This window comes from Kogia breviceps, chromosome 6, assembly GCF_026419965.1.
Source record: "Kogia breviceps isolate mKogBre1 chromosome 6, mKogBre1 haplotype 1, whole genome shotgun sequence".
Taxonomy (NCBI): Eukaryota; Metazoa; Chordata; class Mammalia; order Artiodactyla; family Physeteridae; genus Kogia; species Kogia breviceps.
In genome coordinates, this window is record NC_081315.1 from 7,866,013 (window position 1) to 7,880,615 (window position 14,603).

Consider the following 14,603-nt stretch of genomic DNA (forward strand, 5'->3'; position numbering starts at 1 on the left):
CTTTCTAAAATTCTTAGTAAACCCTGGGGTCAGAGCTATTGATTTTAAAGATAGAGGAACTGGATCACAAGAACCTAAATATACTAAGTAATGCCTAAAAATACTTGACATCCAAAACCACACTTGTATAATATGAATCTTTTCCACCTCAAGGGGGCAAATCACTCCATCTCTATTGATTGTCTGATAAGGATAAGACACTGAGAAATGGCTGGGTCTGTCTTTCCTATAGGCAAACTAGTGAGAGACTTCTCACATATACACGGTTCTGTGATAATGAATGCCATACTCTAAAAATGGAGGGGAGGAGGAGGGTGAGAAGTTAGAGAGTTCCTTCACCCTATGACAAAATAATCCAGACAATTAGAGATCCATCAGAGAGCAGACTGGTTTTCAAAACTATCATCTTTTCCTCTCCAATGATTGTGAACCATGATTATGTGGGATGCTGTTTTAATAAGGGAAAGTGGAATTGATCACGGTTACGGATTCATTGCAAACTGCACCCTCTCCCCAGCCTTTAGTCCTAGAGTAAAAATCAGGAGTCGCCACGTATGAAGTGCCCATTCTGTGCCAGCTGTAGCCACCATACGAAAGATAGATATTGCAGATGCTCGAGGCCTCACAGCCAGCAAGGAGAGGACGGAGCAAGACCGGAGCAAGATCCAATCTCTCTGACAACAGAACCCACCCTTGTCACTCTACCCTGTTCGCAAAGTTGCCAAACTGTCGGTCACACAAACATTCCAGGAAGGAGCAAGGCAGCCTCTGAGCTCAGAGTTTTTCAAAAATGTTGCCTTTGCTTTCAGTTTGCAGAAGGCGCTTTGTTGGATGGGCTCTACTGGAAGATGCTACCCAGCAACGGAACTGCAGGCGACGACCGAAGCTTCATCTACTACGAGAACCTGCTCTTAGGGGTGCCACGTATACGGCAACTCAGAGTCAGAAATGGGTCCTGTTCCATCCCCCTGGACTTGAGAGATGAGATTAAAGAGTGCTATGATGTCTACTCTGTCAGCAGTGAAGACAGGGCTCCATTCGGTCCGCGGAATGGAACTGCGTAAGTGTCTGTGGCTCAGGGCCCTGGGCTGTCACGGACATTCATTCATTCCTTCTCTCACCCCTTCACCAAGGAGAAGATGCCTTCAATGCTTGTATTTAAGGCCGTGGCCAAACTTTGGTTTCTCAAGTTTTCTTTACTTTTTACCCCCTTTCAGCTTCTGCATACTTATTTTTCAGAAGGCTAAATTGCTGACCATATCCCCCCAGGAAAGAAGCTACCTTCTCACCTTCAGAGGTTTCTTTTAAGGTGCCTGGATCCTATTTTTATAAATCCAGTAACGTGGTTCACTAGGTTGTCACTAGGAAGTTTTTTGGTGCAGAAATTCTTTTTTATTAGCTCTTAGAAATAAATTTGTGTTCACACTATAATTACTTAAAGTGTGTCATAAGCTCGCGAGGCAGTTATTCTGTCGGGTTTAAAGCCTGTCCTTCTCAAATGTGTGTTTTTGATTTCGAGTACGTGTCTGCACTGTGCGTGTCTGCAGGGATTTGGGTCCTGTTTGTTAACCATACTGAAAACATCCTGTGTGTTAAGGGAGGACAGTCCTTCTTTCTAGAATTATTATAAAACGTGAGAAGAGTTCTCAGGTTGTCCCAAGGTGGACATCGTGGGGCAAGGGCCCCGGGTGAGTCCCTGTGGATAGAATCGTCTTCTAAGTTTCACTGAACTAATTCTTTCGGTTCATCTAGATCCCTTTCTTGAGAACTGAGACACCAGAATCCAGATGAGTTCATACACAATGAGGACAAACACCTTTTCCATAACCGGATTCTTTGTCTGTCGTCCAGTTCACACCCCCTTTAGTACCTGGACCCATAAGGAGCAAACTTACTAAACATCCGAAGATTTAGAGTGAAAAGCCTGAATCTCAAAAGACATTTTTTCCAGGTTGTGATAATGGTTTTGCTCACTGACGCTCCTTTTTCCAGTTCCTGCAAAGCGTAAGCTTGCACTTAAACTATGGTACCTTGTCTAATATTTTATCTCATGCCATTGGGAAGAGAGATTCACGCAGCCTCTATTCCATGCTAGATGCTATCTAAGAAGTGAATTCATGCATTTTCTCATCTACTTCTCACAGAACAACTCTGAAATGGGTATCAGCTCCATTGTATAGATGAGAAACCGTCACCGCTAGTAAGTGGAACCAGCTTGACTCCAAAACCCGTGTTTCTTTTATGGCGCCACGTTGCTTCTTCCATATTGATTCCGTTGCTGGAGTGGAATTCAGGCTTCCCCGCCGGAATTCCGGCTTCTTGAGGGCAGCGCCTCTGTTCCGTTCACTGCTGTATTTCCAAAGCTTTGAACAGTGCCTGGAACATCCAAGACGCTTACAAGTGATTTTTCACTACCGGGTGGGCCACTGAAGGGTTCCTCCTTGTGTGTATTTAAACCATCCCTGGTCCTGCCAGAGGCTGAGTTACTCCCGTTTCTCCTTCCGTTCAACTCCAGACTTCTTGAAAGAGTACTTTTCACTTGCCGCCTCCTTTTCCTTACCGGTGATTCACCCCTTAAAGCTTAAGCCCTTGCTTTTGACATCTCCCTTGGAAGCTACCCGTGGCTTTGTTCAGTCTGCTGATTCACCGATGGATTTCCTGCCTTCATCCGTCAGCCCCTCTGCAGGATCCGGCCGTTTTGAAGGCTTGTTCTTTTGGCTTTGGTGAGCCGCACTGAAATCGGATTCTCTTAATTCTGCAACCCCCTTCCTATCTCTTATTGCCGGGTTCTACATTCGGTCCTCTATGTTTTCTTTCTTTATACTCTCTCCCTTGGCATTCAGGTGGCCCCCCCCTCTCGTCTCTCTTTGATGATTCATCCTTTCTTCAGCGGGCACACGGCGTGCGCGTTATCGCGTGCCAGGCAGGCTCCCAGCGAGCTCTCCCTTTTCTGGAGACGCTCTTGGTGCTGCTTGGAGTGACGAAGCAGCGGTAAACACAACACAAGTACCTCCCCTGTCCTGGCAGAGCTTGCGTTCTGGTGATAGAAGATGAGTGTGTATGCCACCTGGACGTCCCACCAGCTCCGATGATTCAGCGTGCCCGGCTCTGAACTCATCACTTTTTGTCATTTATTTCTTTACTTATTTTTGGCCACGCCCCGCGGCATGCGAGATCTTAGCTCCCCAACGGGGATCGATCCCGTGCCCCCTGCGTTGGGAGCGCGGAGTCTTTTTCTTTCGCCGCAACAGGTCTTAGTTGCAGCAGCACACAGGATCTTCGTTGCCGCTTGCGGGATCTTTAGTTGCGGCATGCGAACTCTTAGTTGCGGCACGTGCGATCTAGTTCCCCGACCGGGGATCGAACCCGGGCGCCCCCTGCCTTGGGAGCGCGGAGTCTCAGCCCCGGGACCAGCAGGGAAGTCCCGGAACGCATCACTTTCTTGTCGGATCTGTTGTTGCCCCTGTTCACGGCACCACCATCTTTGCATTACCCAAAAAGAGACTCGAGTCTTTTTTCGGAAGTCCCCTCTCCCTTGCCCCAACTTCCAAATCAGTGCCAGGCTCTGTTGACAGTCACCTCCGTGGCCCCGACTCGGCCCTCCCTTGTCCTTCCCACCTCACTGCTCTAGTTCAGGCCTCATCACCTCCTGGTTCTTGCAAGGACAGCTGACTGAGCTGTGTCGGGGGCCCTGGGACCAGCCTCACTGAGTGCAGCGATTCTCTGGAAGGGCTCCCGGGATTCAGCATGTACTCGTGGCTGAGCTTTACTACGGCGAAAGGAAATACGCCAAAAGCAGCGGAAGGGACAGGCTCAAGGGGCAAAGTCTGGGGGGAACCAGGTGCCGGCTTGTAAAGGGCCTCTGCCAGCGGAGCCACACAAGACGCGCGTCTTCCTCCGGTCACGAGCTGTGAAAACAAGTAGGAAACACTGACTGTCCGAGCAGCTCAGCAGAGGCTTGGTGGCCCCGTGTGTTACTGGGTGCGGGTTACGTCGGCTGGCTCTGCCCGGCACATCCCCAGATCCCAGACTCCCGGAAGGGAAGCGGGCGTGGGCATGAGCCCCCCTGTTTGGACAGAAGCCTGGGCCCGGTGGACCACTCCTTCCGGTCGGAGGAAGGTTTATACCAGTGTGGGGAGCCGTTTATCACTGGAATTCCAGACGCCAGCGAGTCCAACCTGGCCTCTTTAAGCAAAGGCGGCCTCAGAGCCGCGGTGCTAACCCTGCTCCACGCGCGCGCCCTCTCTCTCTTCCTCACCAGTCCAGGCTTCCCCGCAGCCAGCAGAGTAACCCCGCTCTGCGCCTCCCAGAAACCTTCCCTCCGGTGACGCCTCCATGCCCGCCCCTCGCCGTCCGACCGGAGTCGACCTTTGGGCCTTCTCTCCTTCATCATGTGGGAGCCAAACCCAGCTACGGTGGATGCCTTGTGCTTCTCTGGCCCCGCCTGGCTCAGCCTGAAAGACACGCTCCCCGTCCACCTGCCTGAGTCTGAATCCTGCTTCCCTTTCACAGCCTAGGTTCCACGTGGCTTCTTCCAAAGCCTCCTCTGGGACACCGTTCCCGTCATCGCTGAACCTCCAAAGAAGGCTGGCTTCCCTCTGATTGGCCCGAGCAATTTTTCTGTGATTCTTTTTTGGTTCTTATTATCACCTACCTTGTATTTTCTGTGTTTAATTACAGCTTTTCTCTCCCCACTTACGATAAATTTGGGACAGAAAGGCTCTTAGTTCATCTTTCTATCCTCATTAATACCAGAGAAGCATCTGGTTCCTGAGAGCCCTGTAAATGTTTGTGGATTAAACTCCCAAATGCTGTGTGGAGTCTTATTTAGTTGGGTTGCTGACGGTGGCACTTGATGAACTGCAATTCTTGGGGGGCCTCGAGTCAGCTAGTTCCCAGTAGGTCACCCTGAAAGGCAGCCATATAAACTGAGGGCTAATAGCACAGGCCTCCGGAGGCAGACTGTCCTGGGGTGGGTTCCTGACTCTACCTTCAAACGATTTGAGACTGAGTTGACCTCACTAAGCCTCAGGGCCCTTAATTCCTAAAACGGGCATAACAGCTATGTGAGAATGACGTAAGAAAACACGAAGCGCCGTGGCAAGCACAGGACCCAGCTTGATGACACTTACGGTTGTTCGGGACGTCTTACCGGGGGCCCCTTGTCTTTGTAATCGCCCCAAGTGTCCCGCTGATTTTACCTGTTTGTTTTGTCTTTGCATTAGTTGGATCTACACAAGTGAAAAAGACTTGAATGGCAGTAGCCACTGGGGAATGATCGCGACTTACAGCGGAGCCGGCTATTACCTGGACTTGTCGAGAACGAGAGAGGAAACAGCGGCCCAGGTTGCTAACCTCAAGAAAAACGTCTGGCTGGACCGAGGAACGCGGGCGACTTTTATTGACTTTTCAGTGTACAACGCCAACGTTAACCTGTTCTGTGTGGTCAGGTGTGTATAAAGGCCACCCCTGCCTCCCACTTCTGTGTATTTATATATATATGTCCTAGTCTGGAGTTAGGCCAGAAAAATCATTGCCTGCAGCTGGCTGAATGAGAGTTTCAAGGATCAGAGCTGACAGCAAGGAGGGGTGAAAACCAAAAGCTTACTGGGATAGGGGTTTTGGGGGGAAGGGAGTTAGGATCCGGGGATCTTATGAGTTAGGAGGAGCCTTGAGTCTGGTCCAAGTTCACCCCAAGGCTGGAACCTTCCCAGATCAAGTGCTGTGTTTTGCTAACATCTGTCCTTTCCCGTCACGAGGACGATCAGTGCTCCACGCTCTGCTACCAAGGCCTCCAGGCGTCGCGTCTTGGCTCATTTCCCCGAGTTTCCCGTTCTCAGACGGCGCGCGCGTGATGAGAACGCAGGCGCGGTAGTCGGGGGCTGTGCCTGTGTTCGGTAGGGTGTCCCGGTACCTGCTCGCACTCAGGAATTACCAGAGGCACGTAGACTTCCTTCCGCAGATTCTGTGATGTTGTCATCACGACCATTCTGGTGACAGGAAACTGACAAAGACCCCGCTGGCTTGTCTGGGACCTCTTGCTCATTCATTCCTTCAGCAAACATTTATTGGACACTTAATATATGTGCCGGGCACTGTTCAAGGCTCGTGGGACGATCAGTGAACAGAACAAGGACCTCTGCCCTTGTAGAGCTCACATTCGACCAAGAGGAGGTGTTGGATGATAAACAGGACGCAGAGGCAACAAATTAATTAAATAGCATGTTAGAAGGTACTGTGTGCTATAAACAACGTAGAACAAGGCAAGGGGGACCCGGAATTCACCTGCCCTAATCCTCCTGGTTGAATATGGCAGCGACGTCCAGACGTTGCTGACATGAATTACTTGCACGTATATTTACCCACCAAATAAGAAGGCTAAATTCTCATAATAGCCTTATTTTGTGATAATTTCTGAGGCTAAACTCAACTGTGCTTTACATAGCCAGTTGGATTTTCCCAGTCTTTATCTGTAATAACTTTTGCAGAAAACAATATCACATTAAATCTAGTAATAGTTATTACTAAAAATGAATGAAAATCGATTGCAGTTGTTGTTGAACTTCTGCTAATGATTCCAGTCAGCACTGAAAGAGGAAGCAGGCGGGCGACCCATGACGGGCATTTAAGGAAATATCTATTTATAGAAGGTATAAAGGAGTGTGTCTTCCACTTCCTCCCCATACTTTACGAGTGAATATTGTCAAGGCAGTTGCTTCATTTCTCGACATTCTGACGGTGCAGGACCAGAACAGGCAGAGAGAGAGGATTCAGCACACAGAGGCCACGTCCTGCCCTTGTGAGTTCACGCCATGGCTGCCACCGGGCTCTTTGTTTCAGTGTATTGCTCTCCTGAGTCTGTGGTTCTCACCCCTACGCGCCAGCATATCGAATAGGAAGAAAACAGGAGGTTGACAGTGCCGGGGAAGGAAACCGTTTCACACGTCTTTGACCAAGTCTGATTTGCTATGGTCCTTGCCTATACTTGATCATTGCTGATGTTCGAGCCCCAGATACTTAGGTTCTAGGAGTGGCCACCTGTCCTGTCCATCCTGTAACGGGAGAACTGGTTGCACCTAATCGCTGACTGGAGATCTTTTACAAAAGTCTTAAAGTTAAGGATCTGGGGAGTCTGTTTTCCAGTGTGAAGGGAAGTTGCACCATTAAGTGAGCCGTTCAACCTTCCCAGCGTGACACCTACAAAGGGGGGTTTGGCAGGAAGCATCTTCACTGCAGTTATTATAAAGCACTAAAGATCAGCGCCATCGCTGTGAACGGAAAAGCATACATGTCGGTGTTGCAGACAGTCAGACGTTTACTGAGCGCCCGTGCACCATACGGCTGAGAAGTGCCGATAGCAAAAGGGGCCCCGTAGGCAAACTGTTCGACGCTGGTTAGGTGTCGCCAAACGCACGAACGGGAAACTCATTCCCTATCTTTACGTGTCCAGGAAAGAGACCGCCCGCTTCTTAGCCAGGCCATACGTGTTTTGATTGATGACATATATTTCTTATGTTCTTCATTACCCAGTTGAAGGACTTGCATTTAGTCAAAGTCCCACAAAGTCTTGTTTGTTGATTAACCTCTACATTTAAAAATAAGCGTATAGCATTTTGAGTGGTCTGAATACCAGAGGAGTAAATGGGAGACCGAGGGGGATAATCTCTTGGGTCTGGGAGGCCTTGGGAAGTCTTGTTCTTTTTGTGACACAAAATTCCACAAGGATGGAGTTCCTGGCCGTGATCAAAACATTTTGCCACTCGTTGGGAGTGACTTGTGGTCTCGGTTTCATTACCTTCCGGAGCAGGGACAGAATAGGTGACGTTTGTTCCCAGCTGCGTCCGCGTGTGCTTGTTCTTGTGGACGTTGTTAACTGTGTTAACTGTTCTTGTTGCAACGCAGGTTACTGGTCGAATTCCCGGCGACAGGCGGTGTGGTTCCATCTTGGCAGTTTCAGCCTGTAAAGCTGATCCGATATGTCACAACTTTCGATTTCTTCCTGGCAGCCTGTGAGATTATCTTTTGTCTCTTTATCCTTTACTATGTGGTGGAAGAGATACTGGAAATTCGCATTCACAAGCTGCACTATTTCAGGAGTTTCTGGAATTGTCTGGATGTTGTGATCATTGTGGTAGGTTTGAGAACAACACCCAACCCCCTGCTCTGTTACAAAAATGTGCTGGAGTCTCGGCTCCCCTCAGTGTTGTGGGTCTTGATCTTCCTGAAGGAGGATCTAAAGGTTCTCCTCTGTAATATCCACTTCGCCGTGACCGACTGTCTCATTTTGCGTGAGTGGCCCTTCTGCGTGTGGAAGTGGAGAGGCGCGTACTATAATAGCTCTCACTTGGCCACACTTAATAACAAGAACGGGTTAGTGATTCGTATTTGGCTCTGGCGCGCCATATGAGGTGTGGGGAGAAAACAATTTTCTTTATTCTGTTTTGGCTAATGATATTTTTCTTCAACTACGACAAAAATCAGTGTATACCTTTCTGCACATGTGTAAAGTTACGGCAGAAAGAAACGTCCAGGAAATTTTGGAGGTGGCAGAGAAAACCTCCCTGCGGTTTCAGAGGTCCTGCAAATAGTCCACAGTGTACAAAATGTAAATGATGGCCATCGGCGTTTTCTGGAGGAGGTGCAAGAAACCATAAGGCAGAGTTATGACTGAGTTAAGACTGTGGCCCCTTGTGGAGCCCTTGCCTGCCCGTGACTCTGTTACAAATTCCTACACTTGTTCAAGACGGTTTCTCTTCAGCACCATCTTAATCACTTCCTTCCAGAGGCCTTAGTGTAAGAGGTATTTTTGCAAGCGTTTCTCCCTTCAGCAGTATCACATAATCTTCTGCTACACATTAGAGCATATAACAGCATGCCTAATGGTTACATGCGTAAAAGTCCATCCTTTCCACTGTGCAACGACAGAGCTGCCCCTCTGAAATCTTAGTAAGTGATGCACTAGCCTGTTAGCATTCTGTCTTCTGTTATTCTCCTCCTTAACCAATATCGTTCCTCCCCAACCAAAACTTCTTTTGGCTTTGTGAAGCATTCACATCAAGTCATTATCAAATCATCGTTAGAGTTAATTGGTAAAATATAGAAAGTATGTTACTCAATGTATTTTAGTATGCTATTAAATATAGAAAAAATGTTATTCAGATGTAAGTAAAAGGATACTTAAGACATAAACAAGCTATATGTGTGTATTGCGTGGCAATAATGGTATTAATAGGCGCAATAATAACAATAATTGCTAACCCTTCAGAAGCTGTCTGTGCTAGGCACAGTTCCAAGTGCTTTTCCTCTACGGCAGTTCATTTAGTCCTCCCGATAACGCTCTCAGCCACTCTGGCACCGCCCTCACGCCACATACATGTGTACTTCAGAAATAACTTGTACCTAAAATACACATTCCTATAGAATACAGCATGGAACCCATCTGATCCTGATGCAGTTAGAAGTGCACCCCTTCTTTCACGATGGCCGTGTAACATCACAGAATTCCTGTAGCTAAACTCTTGATTCCCAAATTCTCAACGTATTAATAATGAACAGAATTACAAAAGAATTTCCGTACTTGAGGCAGGAAAGGCGATGATATGGGAAATAATTTTTCAAAATATTCCTGAACTGCATGATGGCAGAGTGTAGTTCATATACACTGAAAATCATTCCAGAAAACAATTATTATTTGGAGGCCTAAGGATGCAAACTCTGCGTTTTTAGTTTACATGGATACATTTATGTTTCTGTCATTGAGAATAATGGTAAAAAAGTGGGTGTGATATTATGCTAATTAATTTTTTCTTTTTTTTTTTTAAACCAAATACCTTCAATGTGAGCAAAGGACTAGTCAGCAGCATTCAACTTTTTGATTATGTACACATCAGTGGGAACTTTGATGACACACCCTAGTGTATTTTTATTTATAAAGTGTGTGTGTCTAGTGGTGTAGTAAGTACATTTGTAAAAACATACACAGCACAGAATTTGAAGTAGTTGGATAAAAATAAATACAAATAGAATTCTAACACTTTCTTATCAGCTGCCTAGAAGTTTTAATGTTTTCATCTCACACCGCAGTGAATTGCCTCGTACCCACCTTGGAGACCACTGGAAAAATAGCTGATGACATCATGGAAATTGAGGCTAGTTTCTTGGCTCAGCAGCTGCAGCATTTTGCAAGCGTTTCTTCGAAAACTTACTTCCCTGTGCTGTTGTTTTTGTTAACTCTCAGTGCTGACAAGACGGCAGTTCAGGCAGTGTGCTTTCACGAGAGCAAAGGAACGGCTACGGAATCCTGTTTCTTCTTCGAAACCTTCTCTGACCCTTTAGAAGTAGGGCACGCCTTCCGTGAAGCTTCTGCCAAAGAAAGAAAGTTCTTTTGTAGATAAGAGTTGAGAATCTCAAAGAAAACTCAGAGCCACGTAACGACCCAAATACCCACCAAACCTCCTTCCTCTCTTCTTTTCTCTCATTCTCTATTTTGAAGGAAGAGGCTCAGGAAATTGAGTGTATTTCTACGGCATTGTATAAATGACCGCATATTCCATATTTTTATAAACATTTGCCCTGGGCAGAGCAAAAACCAAGGGTACCTAGTGAGAGTTGGTAAAGGGTTATTTTTAGATTCAGCCAGCCAGCCCTTCTTTCTCAGTGAAGTCCGTGCAGAAAAACACTTATCAGGGTACTCCAGAGAGCTCAAAGGAAGTATCCCTACCACCAGTGCAAAAATACTAGACTAAGTGTGGGAACCCTTCCCAGGGGAGACAAGGCAGGTGGTGAGGTTGGCTCTTTCAGCTGTGGCTGGCAGACAGGCAGGTCCTGACTCTGATAATCACCGGACAGCCGTCTCAAGAAGGGCTGATGGAGTGGTCCTTGGCCATCATCCGTGAGAAGAGAGAGATGGACAGCAGAGGTCGCGGCACCTGCCATAGCCCGCCTGCCGTGGATTCGGGGTCCACGTGGGGGCCCGGTGGTTACGGCTCACCCCTAGCACTTTACACACATACGCGTTAATCCAGTGGTGATGCGTGCAAGGCGGGCCCAGCGGTCGCCTCGGATTTTTATAGGCCAGAACCGAAGCAGATGTGAAGAGTTGTATGGTCGTGCGTTAAAGGACAGCAGCAAACGAGAGAGGAGGAACCCTTGGCTCACATGTTCCCACTGTGAGCATTCTCGAGCCCTCCGTGCCCTCCGTGCACGCCATCTAAGACCGAGCTCATTCTGTCCTGTCACGAGCGCTCCTGTGAGCACGTCTTGTTTCACCCCTCGCCTACGTCGTGTGATGCCAGCTGCTTAGAGGGTTTCTGTACTGTTTGTCTTTGGCTGTTTATATGCTCTTGAACCAGAGTATAAGTTTCTCGAGGACAAGGTTTGTACTTTTTACTTGTATGTGTTCCTCTTGATCCTTCGCACGGTGCCGTGTACGCAGATATCCACCGTGCGTTTGTTGGATAAAGGAAAGAATAGACGGCTAGAAAATGAAAAAAAAGAAGCCCCGCAAATAAAACCAGAGCGAGATGAGGCCTGAGAAGGCCGAAGGGTGGAAAGTGATTAAAATGAAGGTGGCAGAAAGAAAACAGAGTTTCCTCTTGTAGTAAAGCGACATCTCTCGGGTGTGCGCACGCGCACTCGCTGGATTTCTATTCCTGACTAAGGAAGTGCGAGCAATGTCTTGTTTTGCTTTTTTACGGCAGCGCTCGGCACTTTCCGTCCGCGTGAGCGACTTAGTTTATGAATGCCGAGGGGTGAGTAGAATGGTGAGCCCCAGAATTAATACATTTGTGAAGGAAAATGAACTAGTCATTCAAAGGTAAGTTATGTATTTCTAGAACACTGCAATGATATAGAAATCTTTTGTCTTCCAGCTGTCAGTGGTAGCTGCGGGAATTAATATACACAGAACGTCAAATGTGGAGGTGCTCCTACAGTTTCTAGAAGATCAAAATGCTTTCCCCAACTTTGAGAATCTGGCATACTGGCAAATACAGTTCAACAACATAGCTGCCGTCATAGTATTTTTTGTCTGGATTAAGGTAATTGATAACTTTCAGGTTCCGATTTTTAATATTGTTTTCGTCTTTTTGTTAACGGGAGTCACACGAAATGTTGAAGGACTCGAATTCGTTTCTGTGGCCAAGTTTAAGCAGCCAGCCAAAGCTGCTCCGTGTTTACAAGTGAAGTCAGCTAGCAGGACTCGTGTGACCGTTCATCTCACTGTTCGCCTGTGACCTGCACTCTTGGAAGACCCGTCTTTGGAGGTTTCATTTAGCAAATGCATTAAGAGACCTTTGTGAGTCACCTGGGCCTGGGGCCCCTGGCTGTGCTAACCCAGAGACAGGTTCAAGTTTCACCATAAGTGGGGTGACCAGGTGAAGGAAAAGGAGCTAAGAGAAAGGAGGGGAAGGGTGGGGAAAGGAAAGGGAGAGATCCTTCGCTGGAAATGTTCTCTGGAAGGATCGCCTCCTTTCCAGGGGGAGGCCAGAGAAGCTTTACCTAGAATTGAGATTGGGACAGACCGCCTCTCCGAGTAGTACCTTCACGACTCATTTCCTTCCTCTCCCAAGGCATCACGTGCATTTCCTCGTGCGTGAAAGCTCGGGCCACTTCACGTACAATGAGCCTCAGTTCTGGAGATCCAGGAAATTGCATTGTTTTTGAGGGCAGCTGTTAGCCACAAGGAACTATTTAGATTTTAAATTAAATTAATTTAAATGACATGCAATTAAACATTCAGTTCCTCAGTCACTCTGGCCACGTTTTGAGTGTTCAGTGTCTATATATGCGTGTGGCTAGGGGCTACTGTATCAGATAGTGGGAATACAGAGCGTTTCCATCATCAGAGAAAATTCTCTTGAAGAGCACAATCCTAGAAGGTACTTTCCAACAGTTACTTATTTTCCTGAATTGTTATTCACATCTGGAAGGCCTGAGATTTACCCGAGGGCTTAGACCTCGTCCTGTATCTCTCGTGCTACTTACTCAGTTACATGTTCGCTCAAGAGAAACCATCACTAACGTACCATACCTTTATCACAAAACAGAACGATAATCGAGGTCTCATAGAAATGCTACTAGAAATTGTGTTAAGTAATGTGATTACAGCAACTGTCAGAAGCGTTTTGTTGCGACCAGAAGCGCTTTATAAGAAGGTCTTTAAGTAAAATTCGAGAGATTTCCTTGCAGTGTGCGTCTCCGGGTGTTCGTCTTATTTAGTGCTTTGCCTGTAAATATCTTGCCCCCAAGACCTTGCGAACCATTAAGTTCTTTAAGGCAGAGGTTGGAACTCAGCTTCTGACGGATCTCCCCACTTCCTTCCACCGAGACTCCTAGCTGGAGCCGTGCGGTCTGTGTCCTGCCCTGTGGGCTCGAGCCGCCGGACGTGGGCAGCGTCCTCTGTGCCTTGTCTACAAAACCGCGCCCCGCGGCCGTGCAGTCGGATAGAGCCCGGTTCACATCCTCCCTCCAGGCCCTGGCCAATGCCTGGTACATAGTTGATGCACAATAAGTATTTTCTGGAGGTTTTTTTTAACTAGTGTTTTCTTTTTAAAGATTTTTTTTTTTTTTTTTTTGATATGGACCAATTTTAAAGTCTTTGTTGAATCTGTTACAATATTGCTTCTGTTTTATGTTTTGGTGTTTTTGGCCGCCAGGCACGTGGGATCTTAGCTCCCTGACCAGGGATCGAACCCACACGCCCTCTATAGGAAGGTGAAGTCTTAACCACTGGACCGCCAGGGAAGTCCCTTAACTAGTGTTTTTTTATGTTAACTCTTTTTGTTTTTATTGAAGTACAGTTGATTTGCAATGTTGTGTTAGTCTCAGGTGTACAGCAAAGTGATTCAGTTACATACATAGGTACGTACAGATTTATTCTTTTTCAGATTCTTTTCCCTTATAGGTTATTACAAGATGTTGCGTATAGTTCCCTGTGCTACGCAGTAGGTCCTTGTCGTTTATCTAGCTAGTTTTCATTTGTGGGGTCTTTTCTCCTTTGTTTTAATCTTTCTAGGGGAGAAATCTCAATGGTCATTTTAATTATAATTAAACTTGTTTTCACTATAAATGAGAAGATATAAGTGGCTAGATTTGAAAAAAAGCAGGTCATTTGTGTCCTCTCTTCCTTTTTGCTGTAAAACACACATAACAAAATTTTCCATTTTAACTACTTGTACGTGTACAGCTCAGTGGCAGTAAGTACCTTCCCAGTGTTTTGCAACCATCACCACTTGCATTTCCAGAACTTTTTCATCATTCCAGCTGCAACTCTTTTATCCATTCAGCACTAACTCTCCATTTCCCCCCTCCCTGCGGCTCCTGGTAACTTCTGTTCTCCTTCTGTCTCTTTGAATTTCCCTACTCTAGGTGCCTCACATAAGTGGAATCATGCAATATTTGTCTTTTCGTGTCTGGCTTATTTCACTTAGCACAGTGCTTTCAAGTTTCATTCGTGTTGTAGCATGAATCAAAATTTCCTTCCTTTATAGGGCTGAATATAATGATCCATCATATGGGGCTTCCCTGGTGGCGCAGCGGTTGAGAGTCCGCCTGCCGATGCAGGGGACGCGGGTTCGTGCCCCGGTCCGGGAGGATCCCACGTG

The 14,603-nt window shown here is 47.0% G+C and overlaps 1 protein-coding gene across 3 annotated transcripts in view; it reads left to right on the top strand.

The window, feature by feature from the left end:
* PKD2 (polycystin 2, transient receptor potential cation channel) overlaps positions 1-14,603 on the top strand; it is a 54,362-nt gene that overhangs the window by 22,065 nt on the left and 17,694 nt on the right. For all 3 annotated transcript variants that reach the window (XM_059066841.2, XM_067035473.1, XM_067035474.1), the window contains 4 exons: positions 810-1,060; positions 5,226-5,450; positions 7,903-8,131; positions 11,871-12,038. In XM_059066841.2, the coding sequence (XP_058922824.1) occupies positions 810-1,060; positions 5,226-5,450; positions 7,903-8,131; positions 11,871-12,038 (873 nt within the window). The remainder of the gene's footprint in view (positions 1-809; positions 1,061-5,225; positions 5,451-7,902; positions 8,132-11,870; positions 12,039-14,603) is intronic.